This window comes from Patiria miniata, unplaced genomic scaffold (genome assembly GCF_015706575.1).
Source record: "Patiria miniata isolate m_02_andy unplaced genomic scaffold, ASM1570657v1 HiC_scaffold_14, whole genome shotgun sequence".
NCBI classification, from domain to species: Eukaryota; Metazoa; Echinodermata; class Asteroidea; order Valvatida; family Asterinidae; genus Patiria; species Patiria miniata.
The window spans coordinates 10,268,571-10,282,502 of NW_024037052.1; the positions used below are offsets into that span (position 1 = coordinate 10,268,571).

Consider the following 13,932-nt stretch of genomic DNA (forward strand, 5'->3'; position numbering starts at 1 on the left):
GAGTAAGAAGATGCTTTTCATAAGATGGAATTTTTTTTTTGGAACGATATTTGAGTAAAAGGTGTAGTTACATTTGAGTTACAGGTGTAGAAGTAATTATCTGTACTCATATCTGCCTTTTATTTTTGAGTATTTCTGAGCTGATAAGACGGTTACGATAGCTTATACAAAGGTAGAATGCAACAATCAACGAGAAAGTGACTCACAGTAGCCTACAACTGTACACAGTGCAGTTCACAAACTGCACAGATTTCATAATGTTCACAGGGTTTATGAAGTTCATTGAGTTCCATAAGTTTTGTCCAATATTCACATATAATGATCAAGTGAAGTCACGGTAAAATAAGGCAAGATAAGGTAAAAGATAGATGTCAGCTCCCACCAGAAAACACTCCAAACTAACACTAATAATCCAAAGCACGTCCAGCTCGTCCATGCTTCATAGATATGCAAATTAGGCAAGGTAACTGAATGCACGCAGTGTAAAGAGGTTACAGTTATTAAGTAAACACTGATTAACATATAAGGCAACACATTTTGCACAGTAACATCTTGCACAGTGAATATCAAGACACACAAAATATCCAAATTCATTAGAATGTCAAACTGATTAATATTTAGGGGGTCAAAAGGGTGTTTCACAGCTTAATTGTTGACTTGCTGCAACAAAGAGTGCCAACTACTGTCCGATGGTGTCCACTGTTGTCTGCCTCCACTAGTCAGATGATTGCCCCCCTCCCTCCCCTTTTGATTTGTGATGGCCAGCTGACCAGAAAAAAATTCTCCTCCTCCAATCATGCTGCATACTTTTGTATACTTTCCTTCATGGGATTATTCTTCATACTGTTTCCTATGTGATCTCCAATTGTTGTTTTGCAGGATCTATGGTACAATGATCAGAGTTATAGCTCAGGTCGCTTGACAGTCAGTGAGGATGGGGAATTACGCATCTATGAAGTCACAACTGAAGATGAAGGGTTCTATGTGTGTTCAGCTCTCAGTGTCTCTGGTACAGCTGAAGTCTCAGCTTATCTGACAGTATTAGGTTGGTATACTAGGACATCAGGAATATCCAGAGAATAAATCCAGCTTACCAGTCTCTAAACTCACACTTAGGGGTGTAACAATACCACTTGTTCAGGATACGATATGCATCATGACACAGGTCATGATATTATTCACATCAGCAGTTATAGCTTACATATGCATTTTGTGTACTGTACATGCTGCCATGTGTGGTGGTCAGTGGGTTTTATTTTTCTATAATGGTTGGCATTTTGTTAACTCTTACAAAATGACGTCCACAAATTTGGTTCCTGAAACCTGACCTTGCCTTCGTTTATTCACATCTGATCATTTTGGTACAGGTTTTCGTTTCTGGATGTCATATCACATCACTCTCATTTTGTGATCATCAATATATGAATGTATTGTAACGCCTCTACCCTCACTGTAGATTGCTAATGTATAATGTGTGTATTAACCGCTGGGGTTAACATATTACAATTTGGTGAATTGATGAACTGACATCCATTTCCCTTAGCCACAGATTCTAGAGTCCCGTCTATGCAATTGCATTAACTACACTCTGCTTAGCTTGGTAATACCTTATAGGTGGGGGCAGGATTTACGTCTGCCGGTGAAAACATCTATTCAATTGCACACCAGCTTTCATTGGTTGCTATGTGTTACCATTCAGCACTCCAGACTCAAGAACCATTGAATTTCAAAAAAATGGGTCTGGGAGCTAGATAAGCAAATGTAAAAATATTCCTGGAAGTCTGCGTCCACCTATAAGCTGTATCAAAAAGTAAATACTTGACTGACTGTAATTAATTCCAGTAAGCTAATAAGAAGGCTTCATCAAGTACCCCTGGTTGGGAAACTGGCATATCAACTTTCACAGGTTTACAGATATGGGCTCCGTATAAGAGAAATTGAATGCATTTGCACCGACGACGCCTGACGCTGATACGAAGATGCTATGGCTTACAGCTTTGGCACATTTAGGATAGTTGTGCATACTTTGCACGTGAACTAGTACAGTATGCACACGTGGTGTGTCCAGTCCACATGGCTCTCAAAATTGGTAAAAAACTTGAAGTATAAACTTGAATCCTCGATCCTGATTGGTCGATCCATGGCAACAAGCCGTGCTACATATAACCACGGCCTCGGTCCATACCGCACTCTGCGTGTACGCTTTTCTAAGATGCGTGCGCCATTTCATACAACACGCAGGTGTAATAGGATAACTGCTGAAAAGTTTGTGTACTGAATGCGCCATGTTCCATCATTACTGTGCGTCAAGTTTGCTTGAAGATAAATTCGTTAGCGCGCTCGCGTTTGTGGAACACGGAACAATGTAGTGCGTCTTTGTCCAACATGTGAGACACAGACACACTACATGTACATTATTCCGTGTTCCACAAGCGCTCATGGGATGACTTATAATGTCTCCATTGTAAGCTCTGCTCAAAAGTGTATTATTTCCTTGTGGCCCATGCCTACAAAAACACCCCTTTGTGATCGACGAAATAACACATAGCTTGCCTGCCTCGGTGTCAAGAGCCCTGTACAAAACTCACGGTCATTGTGCCCAAAGTCTTGATAATTACAGAAACACACAAATGTTCCAAAATCTATATAACTGACATATTTTCATCGTTGGAGAACCATTTCCAACATTTCTGCAAATCTTTAATGTCTCTATTTTGTCTAAACTTCAGTCTGACAAATTCACACTGATCTGTATAAAAGCATTCTGATCTTGATTTCAGCGTTGCAAACTTGGCTCATATCACTGCTCCCCATATTTCATCTTCATTGACTCCTGTTTCTTGTAATCTCTTCCTGATCTGGTTTTATTGTTTTATTTTTTCGTTCTGTGCTATACTTTGCCTTGATACTTGCCAGTTCCCACCAGCACCATAGCTCAAGGTAAGCTAGCTGTTTAACCTGCATGCGTTGTGCCTAACATGATGTTCTGTGTACGTGGATCTGGTGTTCTAAGAAAAATATCAGCTAGCAAACTTACTAGGAGGAACAAACTACACAAAATTCCTAATCCTGTAAACTTTGTTTCAATCATGTTGTTTGCTGTAACACATTGGGTGCATTGGATTAGCTTACCCGGTTTGAGACTGGTCAGCCCTGTTAGCTCTGACGTCATTCTCGGGTTCACCGGGTCAGCCACCACAGACCCTGCTCGTGGAGCAGAGTCACTGGTGGAAATACGTCACACACATGTGTTGTTCATTCCAAGAAATGGACAAAATGGCAGCCGGAAAGATCAAGTGGACCCAAATACCAAGTTTTTTTGAAGTCTAAATATAATTAGTCATTCCATTGTGACTTAAGAGTCCATAATTCCGGCCCTACCTTTTTCATTTTTGCCATTGACGGAAAAGCAGTAAATCTCAAAGGACGAACCAATTGATCCGTGGCTATATGGCCGCGGCTGCGGAGGTCACGTGAAGATCGTGACGGCATGCTTTTGAGCATTCAAAAATTAGCCGGGTCTCGTGGCTAACCTGCCTGCCTTTACCCGAGTCGATCCGGGTGAGCTTCTCGAATGCACCCTTTGCAATTGGCAACTTGAGTGTTGCACTATGCAGGTGCAAATCCTGTCTGCTGTGTATCGTGGAAAGAAGTTCACATTCCTTTGAAGACATTGACAAATGGTTTTCTTTTTGTTGTAGGTGACAAAGTCAGCAGCTTGTTTTTATACACCTTTTGGGGGTGCTTGTGTTTTTTTTGGCATTTTTTCCCTCCATGAAATCATGATGATTTTTACATACGAGGCTTTAAAATGCATCAGCGATTGTGTGGTTCAGCACACTAGCAATAAAAGACACATGCAACAAATAATATGCACAAAGTTGGGATGAAGTTGAAAGTGGCCTTTTTATGAGGCAAGCTTTTGTGGTGAAATGTATTTTGAATCCCTATCAGCTGAACTGGTTTTATCGTCAGCTAGTTGATGCCATCTATCGTAGGTTTGTGCACAAACCTAGATATCCCCCGGCAGTTTTGATCTGGATTTGGAGTTTCCCTAATGCAGCTGGTCCCTGACTGACATGGTAAGACCAACATGGTGGTAGATAGAGGTTGGTTTCATCAAGATCGATCAAATTCAGTCTTGCGAACTTCTGCTGCACTACCCACCAAATTCTGAGCATACTGGAAATGTGCTGTATTCAAGCTACCACATGCGCGCTGTATTCAAGCTAATGCATGCACGTGAGGTATGATCAGATTTCCTGGTAGTGCTGCCGATGTTCCCATGACTGCATTTGATTGATGTTGTTGATAGTGACCGCTACCGCCGTGGCTGTTTGACCGCTTGTCAGGGATCGGGTACATTAGGGGAATAAAAGCCATATCCAGTATGGGATCAAGAGATAATAACCTTGAAACTTTGTATGGCTTTTTGTACAGCTAATTGAATTGTGTTGGTGTTCTGTCCAACAAACTAGCATTTTGAAGAAAACAATTGAATCAGTTGGCAAATAAGTTCCAACCAATGATGCTGTTAACCTGGGCTGTTTGCATGCTTGCAGTCAGTGTTGTAGCTGAGTACATTCCATGATAACAAGTAAGACTACTGTGCCATGAGAATGAGAAGCATTACGAGTACCCTGCCACGAATACGAATACGAGTGCGAGGTTATTTCTTACAAGTATGCGAACATTTCCATGACTATGAATGTTTTTTCACTTGGAGGAGCATCATTCAATGGATACATATGTTTGTTCATAAGGGCTTGGCATTAGACAGTTGTAAAAGCCTGACAAAGAGCAGAAAATTGGTTTTCTTTCCTGCATGTACCTATGTAATGAAGACATTTACCATGAGTATATGAGTACAAGTACAGGTTTTTTTTTCTTATGAGTACGAGTAAAAGTACATTCTCATGAGTACAAGTAACGAGAAAATGTGATTGAGTATGATTATGAGTACGAGCACTACAACACTGCATCCAGTAAACCATTTAATATGAGCAGAACTCTGTGACTATAACATTGCTGTTCTCTGCATGCATGTTTCAGGTCCATACATGTAGCTAGTTTGGTGTACTTCATTATTAATTTATAAGTCACTCTCTGTTTCTGTTTAAGGTGACTGGTATTCCATTTTGTGTAAAATTGCCAACTTATCCTGATGTTTATCAATCATATAAATCATGTTGCTTTGGCCTTTGAAGCTTGTAACATGCTCTTGATGTTAATACATGTATAGCTGTCTGGATGATGTGTTGTCAACTACAAGTCTTGGATATGGGATTAATGTACACAAATAATGAATACCATTAGTACATGTACATGTAGTAGCACGTTTGTTTATGGTGTAAATCAAGGATTTTCTTTTGTTCCTGTTCCCTTTTCATTTGTTTGTACTTCGCAGCTCTCATTGGTTTTGTACACGTTTTCCAACCATGGAGTCCTCCATTCGGTTCCTGTCCTTGATTTACCGATGGTGTTGCACGTGTGTGTCCTCGATTTATGCCATAAACACACGCTAAATACATATGAGTATTGGTGTATGTACATGTAACTTTGGCTTCTTGACCTCATGCAAGTGGAAATCCATAAATAGGCTGTGTATAATTTGCAGAAATCTTACAGCATTTTGGCAAATCATGGAATTCTTCACCTTTATTATTTAAATAAATGTTTTTCTTAAGTAACTATTAAACAACAACCATTATTTCTTTTTCATATGAACCACAAAGGGAACTGCCAAGGTGTATTATTATAATTTTGAAGTTCAACAAAGAATTTGAAACCGCTAACTTTGAATTGCTAGTATTGTGATTTTGGGGCGTGATCCCTTGCTATAGGGGTTGTGGTTTCGGAGTTGCGCCCCTTCAGCAAGTTCTTTGACAAATGAACCGTCAATAAGGGCTCTATCAAGATTAGTAGGTAGAGCACCGGAATGGCATTCCGGAGGTCACAGGTTTAACCCCACTCCAGTCAATTTCTTTGTTCAACTTGAAAGTTATTATAATGCACTTAGTGCATCTTTTTTGATAAATTTAATTTTGATAGGCCTATCTTGTTGATTCTCATGTTGTGTTGACATTGATTTCTCCATAGCAACGCTTGGTGAGCCACCCCCAATCATCCGTTATGTCCCTAGCAACCAGACATACTTAGCAGGAGCATTAGGCTTGATTCCATGTGAAGCTATGGGTCATCCGCAACCTACTCTACAGTGGAGCAGAAACTCTCTGCCTATTCAGACTAATTCAAGGTTAGTAGTAAACTCAATTCCACACAGATTTCTCTAATTATAAACTTGAAAATGAGAATTTCCAGAACATTTTTTACAAATTGATCTGACCATGTAATGCTTTTTTTTACTTGAGAATTGGAGATACATTTGTACCTCCAATTCTCAAGTAAAAAAAAGCTCAGAAATTTCATGCACAAAACTCTTATGGAAAGAAAGTTGTACGCACACAAAGTGAATGATTGGTTAGTGACAATTCTTTGTCATTTATATATCAGCAGAATTGTATTAATAGTAATTGGGGGGAAAAGGAACTGAAAAGGAAACATTGTATATTTTTGGCGATATTTGATTGATATTTTCTCATTTATACAGGATTTCAGTCCGAGATTCAGGCACTCTAGAGTTACGCAGCCTACAGCTGTCTGATTCTGGACTCTACACATGCACTGTTTCCAATGACTGGGGCCAGACTAGCTGGTCAGCATCGCTTCAGGTTATTGGTAAGTTGAAACAAATACAGCTGGGTATGTGTCATCTAACACATTAACAAACCACATACATTTACTTCACATTTCAGCAAATTATTAGCCTTATGTAATCTTATATTCTTTCATTTACACCCTTACAACAACAAAAAAGTTTAAAAGAATTATCGTTTTCCAGTTAAAAGCTGCAGGGTAGCCAACCTATTTCGTGCCCAACTTCCATGCACGACCTGTTTTGACTTTCAGACTAAACTTCGTGTACAAGCTCAAGTCAGGATTGCAAAGTCCCATATGAGTCTAATCCTCTTGGTGTTTTTATGTTGCAGAAGAAGAAGCCCTAGGCTTGGGCGTGTCTCTACAAACGGCTCCAAGCCTGTCCCAACTTCCCTCATCACCTGGACCTCTGTTGCCTAGCAACATCACCAGGACAACCGTCAATTTGTCATGGCAACCGCCAACTTCAAGCACTCCTGTGACACATTACAGATTGGAATATTTTAACCAGCATGTTACAGGTATGGACAGTATGCAGCAACAGTCACCACAAAGCAATATGAAATGATTTTGTAATTTTGTGTGATAGTGTCCTAACCCCAAAGAGCCTTGTTCTGACCTTTCACAACCTTTTCAGGTGCGTGGAGGGCAGGTTTTTAATAATTTTGGTATACTCACAAAAGTATTTGTGTGTAATACACCTGTAGTGTTTTGTAATTATCATCTTTAAAATTTCCCACTTTGGTCTGGGAGTGAGAATGCTCCCCCCCCCCCCCCCCCGGAAAGGTTGATAAATCATAAATTCAGGAACTTGACATTTAGCAGTGAAACTAGAGTGAAATGTTTATAAATTGGTTGTCATAAAAATGCACCCGACATCAGCCAAAATACAAAGTAAGTCTTGGCACAAAGAAGTATCACAGTGATATCAGAAGAAAATGTACAAAGGGATTTCTGTAGGGTCAGAGGTCTTTGGTCTACAAATTGAAACCACGTTGTGGACAATTTGAAGGACTTATGACAGCAAACATAAATGCCTAAAACTTAAAACATTATCTAGTTTCCTTCTCTGCAAAATGAAATGATCTCCTTTCTTTTTCAAATAGGTTGGCAGCTCTTGGCAGATCGTATTGAGGATGAGTTGTTTCTAGTTCAGCAGTTACGACCAGGAACTACCTACTTGTTTCTGGTCAGAGCTGTGAATGATCGAGGGATTGGACCACCAAGTCCCATCTCTCAGCCAATCACAACCAGAGGTAAGAAGCTTACCTTTTGTTTGCCTTTTGTTTTTGGGTAAGTATGAAGTGGTCTTTATAAATTTGTGGCAGAGTATGGCAGATTGGGTAAGGAATTGCTGTGTTCAATACAAAAGGGTCGTTAACATGTTGACTGCCGACGAAACTGTTACAAGGTGCCCCCCTTTGCCAACTATGCCATGTGTACATGTGTGCTTATTTATTTGTTACTTCATAAAAAATAGAACCATTCAATAGAGTTTTGTTCTCAAACTGGCAGCAGCTAATTTGTTGCATTTTCAGTGACGCCAATATATTCAGTTTACAATACAAACACCTTTAATTTACTACGAGTATACTCGTAGTGACAAAACCCGGTACGTCTGTCACTACGATTCTATCTGAGTTGGCAGTCAGTGTGCTCATAGGCTGACTGAGTGTGTCTGATGTTGTATTTATAACTTCTACAGATTCAGGGAGGAACTCTGTCACGCTTCAGTTAGCAGAGGCAGGAGTATCTATCAAGAACACTCTGGTGCTTAGCAACACTGAGGTCAAGATTAGTTGGCAGGTAGGTCAAGCTAGACTGGAGACCTGAACGCAGACATGAGGTCAGGCAATATGCTCAACAGATTCCCAAATTGTGTATACCTAACGTATAGTATGATTGGCAAAGTTCAATATGCTGGCTATTCTCTGATGCTATATCTGGGTGACTTGTTGAGGCCATGCTCATACACTTAATCCATAGCTCTGATAACCACTGAATTCTGGGCTTACGATCACTATTTTGTGTTAACAGGGCTAGCAGAAAAATTTTGTTCTAACCCTGTAAGCATATTACGGGATATATGCATAATTCCTTGATAACCTAATGTAATATACTAACTTTGAACAATGAATGTTCTGCTACAGTGATTGCAAACAGTAAGAAGCTATGATTGGGCCCTAATCTCAATTGTGTTTGTCTATAGGTTGATCAGCATGCTGATCTGATTGAGGGTTATTATCTCAAGTATTGGCTGAGTTCCAATCCTTCGGGTGAAGTGGAAGAACTGGTAGTTATTGGTGCTACCAACAAGAAGATAGTGGGTCTGCAACCAGACACACGTTACAGCGTATCTGTACAGCCATTTGTGGGAGGTATAAGGGGATCGGACTCCCCAAGTGCCTCATTTACCACCACCGGTAAGTTCATTCAACTTTCGGCCATGGTTATGAAAATTCCAGTTTACCGTCTGAGAAATTTTGAAATGAGATGGGTCTTTTGTTCATTAATAAATGAAGACAACAATGATTGTGATGGCATCTATGACTTTGATATTATATCATTTGATGTTGTAATATGAGTTGGTGAAGTTGTGCCTGAAATGATTCCTGACAGATCCTAACATTGTTGTATCTATGACAGATGTAACTGTCAGACCTGGCAGTAATGTGCTGCAGAATAAGCTGGATTCATGTGGTATCAGCATCCAGAATGTGGAGACCGTCGACTCAACAACACTCAAAGTCCTGTGGCAGGTATGTTTCAAAGACAATCCTATATCTTGTCTTGGGTACCTAAATTTCATTGGTCTATAACAGTCATGTGTCAAGTATTTACAAGCAATTGTCATCAATGATGTCGCTCAAATACTACCCTACACATTGTGTTACATTGGCACAGGCCAGGAAATTCATAACAGCATTGATGGTAGGCCAGGAATTTTAAGGAAAATTTGATTAGATGGTATCTAACTGAACAGGGAATGATTATGGTTGAAAAAAATAATCTTGAGACTTATATGAATGTAAATCTAACAGGAGATTGTTTTGTGTTTTCAATTGTCTATCAGGTTAGCAGACACAGTGCCTACATTGAAAGCTTCTCCATTCGAATCCAATCCCTGGATACTACATGGTCACATAGCTTCACTATAGAGAACAGAGACCATGCTCGTGAACAGATGAAAACAGTGACAAATCTAACACCATGGACCAAGTATGCAATCACTGTAACGCCCGTCAATAGTCTCTTTGTGGGTAGAGAGAGTCAAGTATTTATTGGCAAGACTGGCCCTGATGGTAAGTGCAACATACCCTCTTCAAATGCATCTTTTCAGACTGACATTCCACAGTTGCGCTGAACCAAATCATTCCTTAGATTCAAGTTCAGTTTGATGTTTGAAAATTATCTTTTGCATGTCAATGGGTATTTACTCTAGAGTCTACTTAATGGAGTATAAATACTTTCTTCATGAAACCAAAGTTCATTTGCCTCTTGCAAGGTATGTAAAAGAATTTGCCATAGTGCACAGTGCTTGCATTTTGAGGAATCCAGGTTTGTGAACACATATACCACATTGTCATCATATTGCGTCTATCTATCATTTCAACCACACAGTTCCTCTAGCGGCTCCAGGGAGTGTTCACAGCAACAGTAATGGCTCCTCGGCCGTTCTGGTTACCTGGCTACCTCCCCCAGCTTCTCAAATTCCCGGTATTCTTGCTGGCTACTATGTGTATGTCCTAGGCAACCATACTTCACAACATAAGCGAGTGACTGTCAGTAATGCTAGTCACAGTCAGGTAGTGACAGGCCTGAATCATGGCAAGGTGTACACCGTCGTCGTTGCAGCTTATACAACCGTTGGCCCTGGACCTAACAGTACAGCAGTCAGTGTACACATTCCACCAGGTAATAGAGCTTATTCAAGTCTAATAGTTAAGACAAATGATATGCAAATATGATATGGTTTGTAGGTGGATAGTTGATATTCGTACACCTTATACATATTTATGGACCAAATGCTTTTTCATTGGGTGGTGTTTCAATGCGTCTGGGAATGTTAACTGCCAGTTCGCTGTGCGATAGTTACACGATTATGCAGAAAAATGCTTGTGCAAATGATTATCACATAGACTTCTGTTGGTTTTCTGCAAAGTATTGGATTATAAAAGATTTAGGAAAATGGCCAAGTAAATTGTAAATAGTGAGTTACGTTAAGAGTTTAGTACACGTGACAGCTTCCACAAAACAACTTGAATAAGGTACTTGGATTCTTTCAAACCAACCCCATTCACATATTGTATTCAACCCTGTTGCATCTTTATTTGAATTACCTCACACCTGGTTAAGATTGGTGTTCCATAGTTGCACAAAATTATATAACTGAAGACGAGAATCATGCTTAATGCTGTACACAATTTGGAGTAGTCTCACGTCAATGTCTGAGTTGTTATAAACAACTCAAGAGTCTTCATGGAAAATTAGCACATGACTTTTGCCGGTCTGAAACTATGCAAATTCTATGTAGTTTCATTTGAGTTCTCACAAATTTGGTTCAGTGCGACTCTCTAATGACTGAAACAGGTTGAACACTTATCATAGCTTGGTCACACCCCTGTGTAATATCAAGAATCATTTTTCAGTTCATATGACCTACTCCACCCTCAACCGAACCTGACACATTGAGACAATGTTTTGTTGATGATGGCAGCTTTACTGACGCCTGGTGCTGGGGATGATGAGGATGATTTGGGTGGCGGTATCACTATGGTGGTCTCACAACCCTGGTTTATCAGTACCTTAGCTGGTATCATGCTGGTAACCATCGGTCTGATCACAGTCTGGGTATGGAGACGACGACGCAAACAGAAGCAGTCAACAACCATGACTAAAGGTGAGTAAATTGTGTCTTTATCCTCGGGCTATCCTTGTTAGTTCATTATCATTATCATTTATTTCTGGTAGTGAAACCAAGGATTCCTCAAAAGTGCCCTAGGCACTGTAGCTCACAAGCCTGAAGAAACATGTAGAGGGAAGACAATGAGAAGAAGTTACAGTTTTATAGGTGGGAGGAAAACCCCAGAAGAATATTCTGGGGAAACCCACGGAATGAGGTAGGGACTGAAAACCCAATGTTGGCCCAGGCGGGATTTGAACCCAGGTCACAGTGGTGGAAGGCAGGGAAAGTACTGCTACACCAACCTGACTCCCATCATGCACCAGAAAGAATAATTTATGCATTGTTAATGCAAAGCAAAGTAAGGGTATCATTTACTGATTGTTTCCGATTCGGGTGCGATAGCTTCAATAATGCAGCAGTATAGAACAATTTGCGAGACAAATGTTACTAAAATTATTGAACTATCCATTGGTTGGTGTACAAATTTATTATTGTATGAGTTGTAGTATTTAATATAGCTCTGTGGTTCATAAGGAAGGGACATTTTCCAACTTCGATATCAAAGCATATGCTACCTTTAGTTACATGTTAGATACAATGTAACAATGTACATCTCTTTGTGTATGTTTCTGCACAGCGGCCATTGGGAAAGACAGTGGTGTCCTGCAGAATGTGTAAGTATCTCATGATATGACTACGTGTAGGATTACTGTGGTTTAGTGTAGATTGCACAGAGCACTTAATATTATGTAAAGCCAGGTAAAGGTTTTTTTTTCATTGAATGAATAAATCATCTGAGATATGTTGATTAACAGTAGTCTTGATAGTGAGTATGTTGGATTAGGCACGAATGCAAAATTAATTTTAACAAGTGGTAAGTCAAGGTTGAATCTAGAGGTACCTTGTTAAACCTTGTATAACCTCACGGTAAACCTTTTATTACCGCCTGTTTAATGTTGCATTCTCCCTTCAAGGAATATTGGTCAATTGGTAGTCATGGTTTGTAGTTTAGTCATGACTTGGTGCTCGCACTCTTATATATTAAAATTGCAAAGTGAAAAATTCCCTTGTTGAACTTGCAACAGTTGAACTAGTCGAATTTCAGCACAGACAGTGCAGGCTTTCTGCTTGGCTAGTGATAACCAGTGATACAACAAACCCTTCCTAGACTGGTAGACAAGACTAGTTCAATCATAGCACATTGTAAAATAAAGTCTGGAGGCAGGTTTGTACTCTGCGTAAAAGCAAAGGCAAACAAGGATTTGGTAAACATCTAGTGTTTGCACTGGGAATTTGCAGAAGTTGAGCACATTACAGCTTTGCTGAATTATGCAGCGAATGTTTCATGATGTCAAATTTGCTTCACATTCGCATGAAGCATGAGCCGGTTTTATGCCAAGTGAAATACTATATTCAATAAACAGTACATAGGTGTTACTTATTTTGACATTACTTGCAATTTACCTAATAACAACTTAAATAGGGAAAATAAGTTACAATATGATAGTATTATTGAAAGCTCATATTATGAATCTAAACAGAACTTGTAAGGGACATTTGTTCAAATAAATATGCTTTTTTCGACTTTTCAAACACAGTCCCTAAACCTTAGTGAAAATATGTCAAACATACTTGAGAACAACTTCTGTATGCAACACGCATATGTAAGAGTTTCCAACAAAACCAAGGTGTTTACTTCTTGAGATGTTTAATAGAGTAACGCCTACATCAGAAGGATTGTTTATTTTGATTTGCAGTAGTGGTGTTGGTGGTGGTAACGCAGGGAGTAATGCGAGTAACAACCAGGCGTGGGCTGAGACACAGTCCTGGCTGCACACAGCAACGAGGGATGGACAGGGTAACCACGGCTGCATGACTACATGCTGTAATGCCAATAGCTCACTCAGCGATACACTGGAAAAAAGCAACTACTTTTATCCTAACTGGGGCACTGGTGCAAGCTGGTTCCGTGCTAATGGTGCGCTCACTTCATGTAATATTCACTAACCCCCCACTCTACCCCCACCCCTATGCTGCTTAGATCTGTTGCAAATATTTGGTTGGATCAATTGATCGTGGTGTCAGTTTTTTCGTATTTCAGTGTGATTAATCAAAAACCACTCTGGCTTTCTTTCAAGTTGTGCAACTTCCAGAAAGTTTCTGATAAAGAGCAAAACCTTAAAAATTCCAAAACTTCTCCACATGAATGTTGGACAAAAAAGGATAAACATGCACTTGATAGAAATAACTTGAAGACCATTGTTCTGGAAAAAGTGTCAGATTCTTTGGTATTGAACAAATGATGCAAA

General features: G+C 39.7%; 1 protein-coding gene across 5 annotated transcripts in view; it reads left to right on the forward strand.

Moving 5' to 3' along the window:
* The window catches only part of LOC119722034 (roundabout homolog 1-like), a 62,275-nt gene that overhangs the window by 37,981 nt on the left and 10,362 nt on the right, over positions 1-13,932 (forward strand). For 2 of the 5 annotated variants that reach the window (XM_038192017.1, XM_038192022.1), the window contains 14 exons: positions 880-1,045; positions 2,917-2,940; positions 6,100-6,256; positions 6,611-6,738; positions 7,050-7,238; positions 7,824-7,973; positions 8,423-8,523; positions 8,927-9,140; positions 9,364-9,476; positions 9,791-10,019; positions 10,339-10,632; positions 11,435-11,617; positions 12,261-12,297; positions 13,381-13,601. In XM_038192017.1, the coding sequence (XP_038047945.1) occupies positions 880-1,045; positions 2,917-2,940; positions 6,100-6,256; positions 6,611-6,738; positions 7,050-7,238; positions 7,824-7,973; positions 8,423-8,523; positions 8,927-9,140; positions 9,364-9,476; positions 9,791-10,019; positions 10,339-10,632; positions 11,435-11,617; positions 12,261-12,297; positions 13,381-13,601 (2,206 nt within the window). The remainder of the gene's footprint in view (positions 1-879; positions 1,046-2,916; positions 2,941-6,099; positions 6,257-6,610; positions 6,739-7,049; positions 7,239-7,823; positions 7,974-8,422; positions 8,524-8,926; positions 9,141-9,363; positions 9,477-9,790; positions 10,020-10,338; positions 10,633-11,434; positions 11,618-12,260; positions 12,298-13,380; positions 13,602-13,932) is intronic. The other 3 variants (XM_038192020.1, XM_038192021.1, XM_038192018.1) reach the window with 3 other exon arrangements.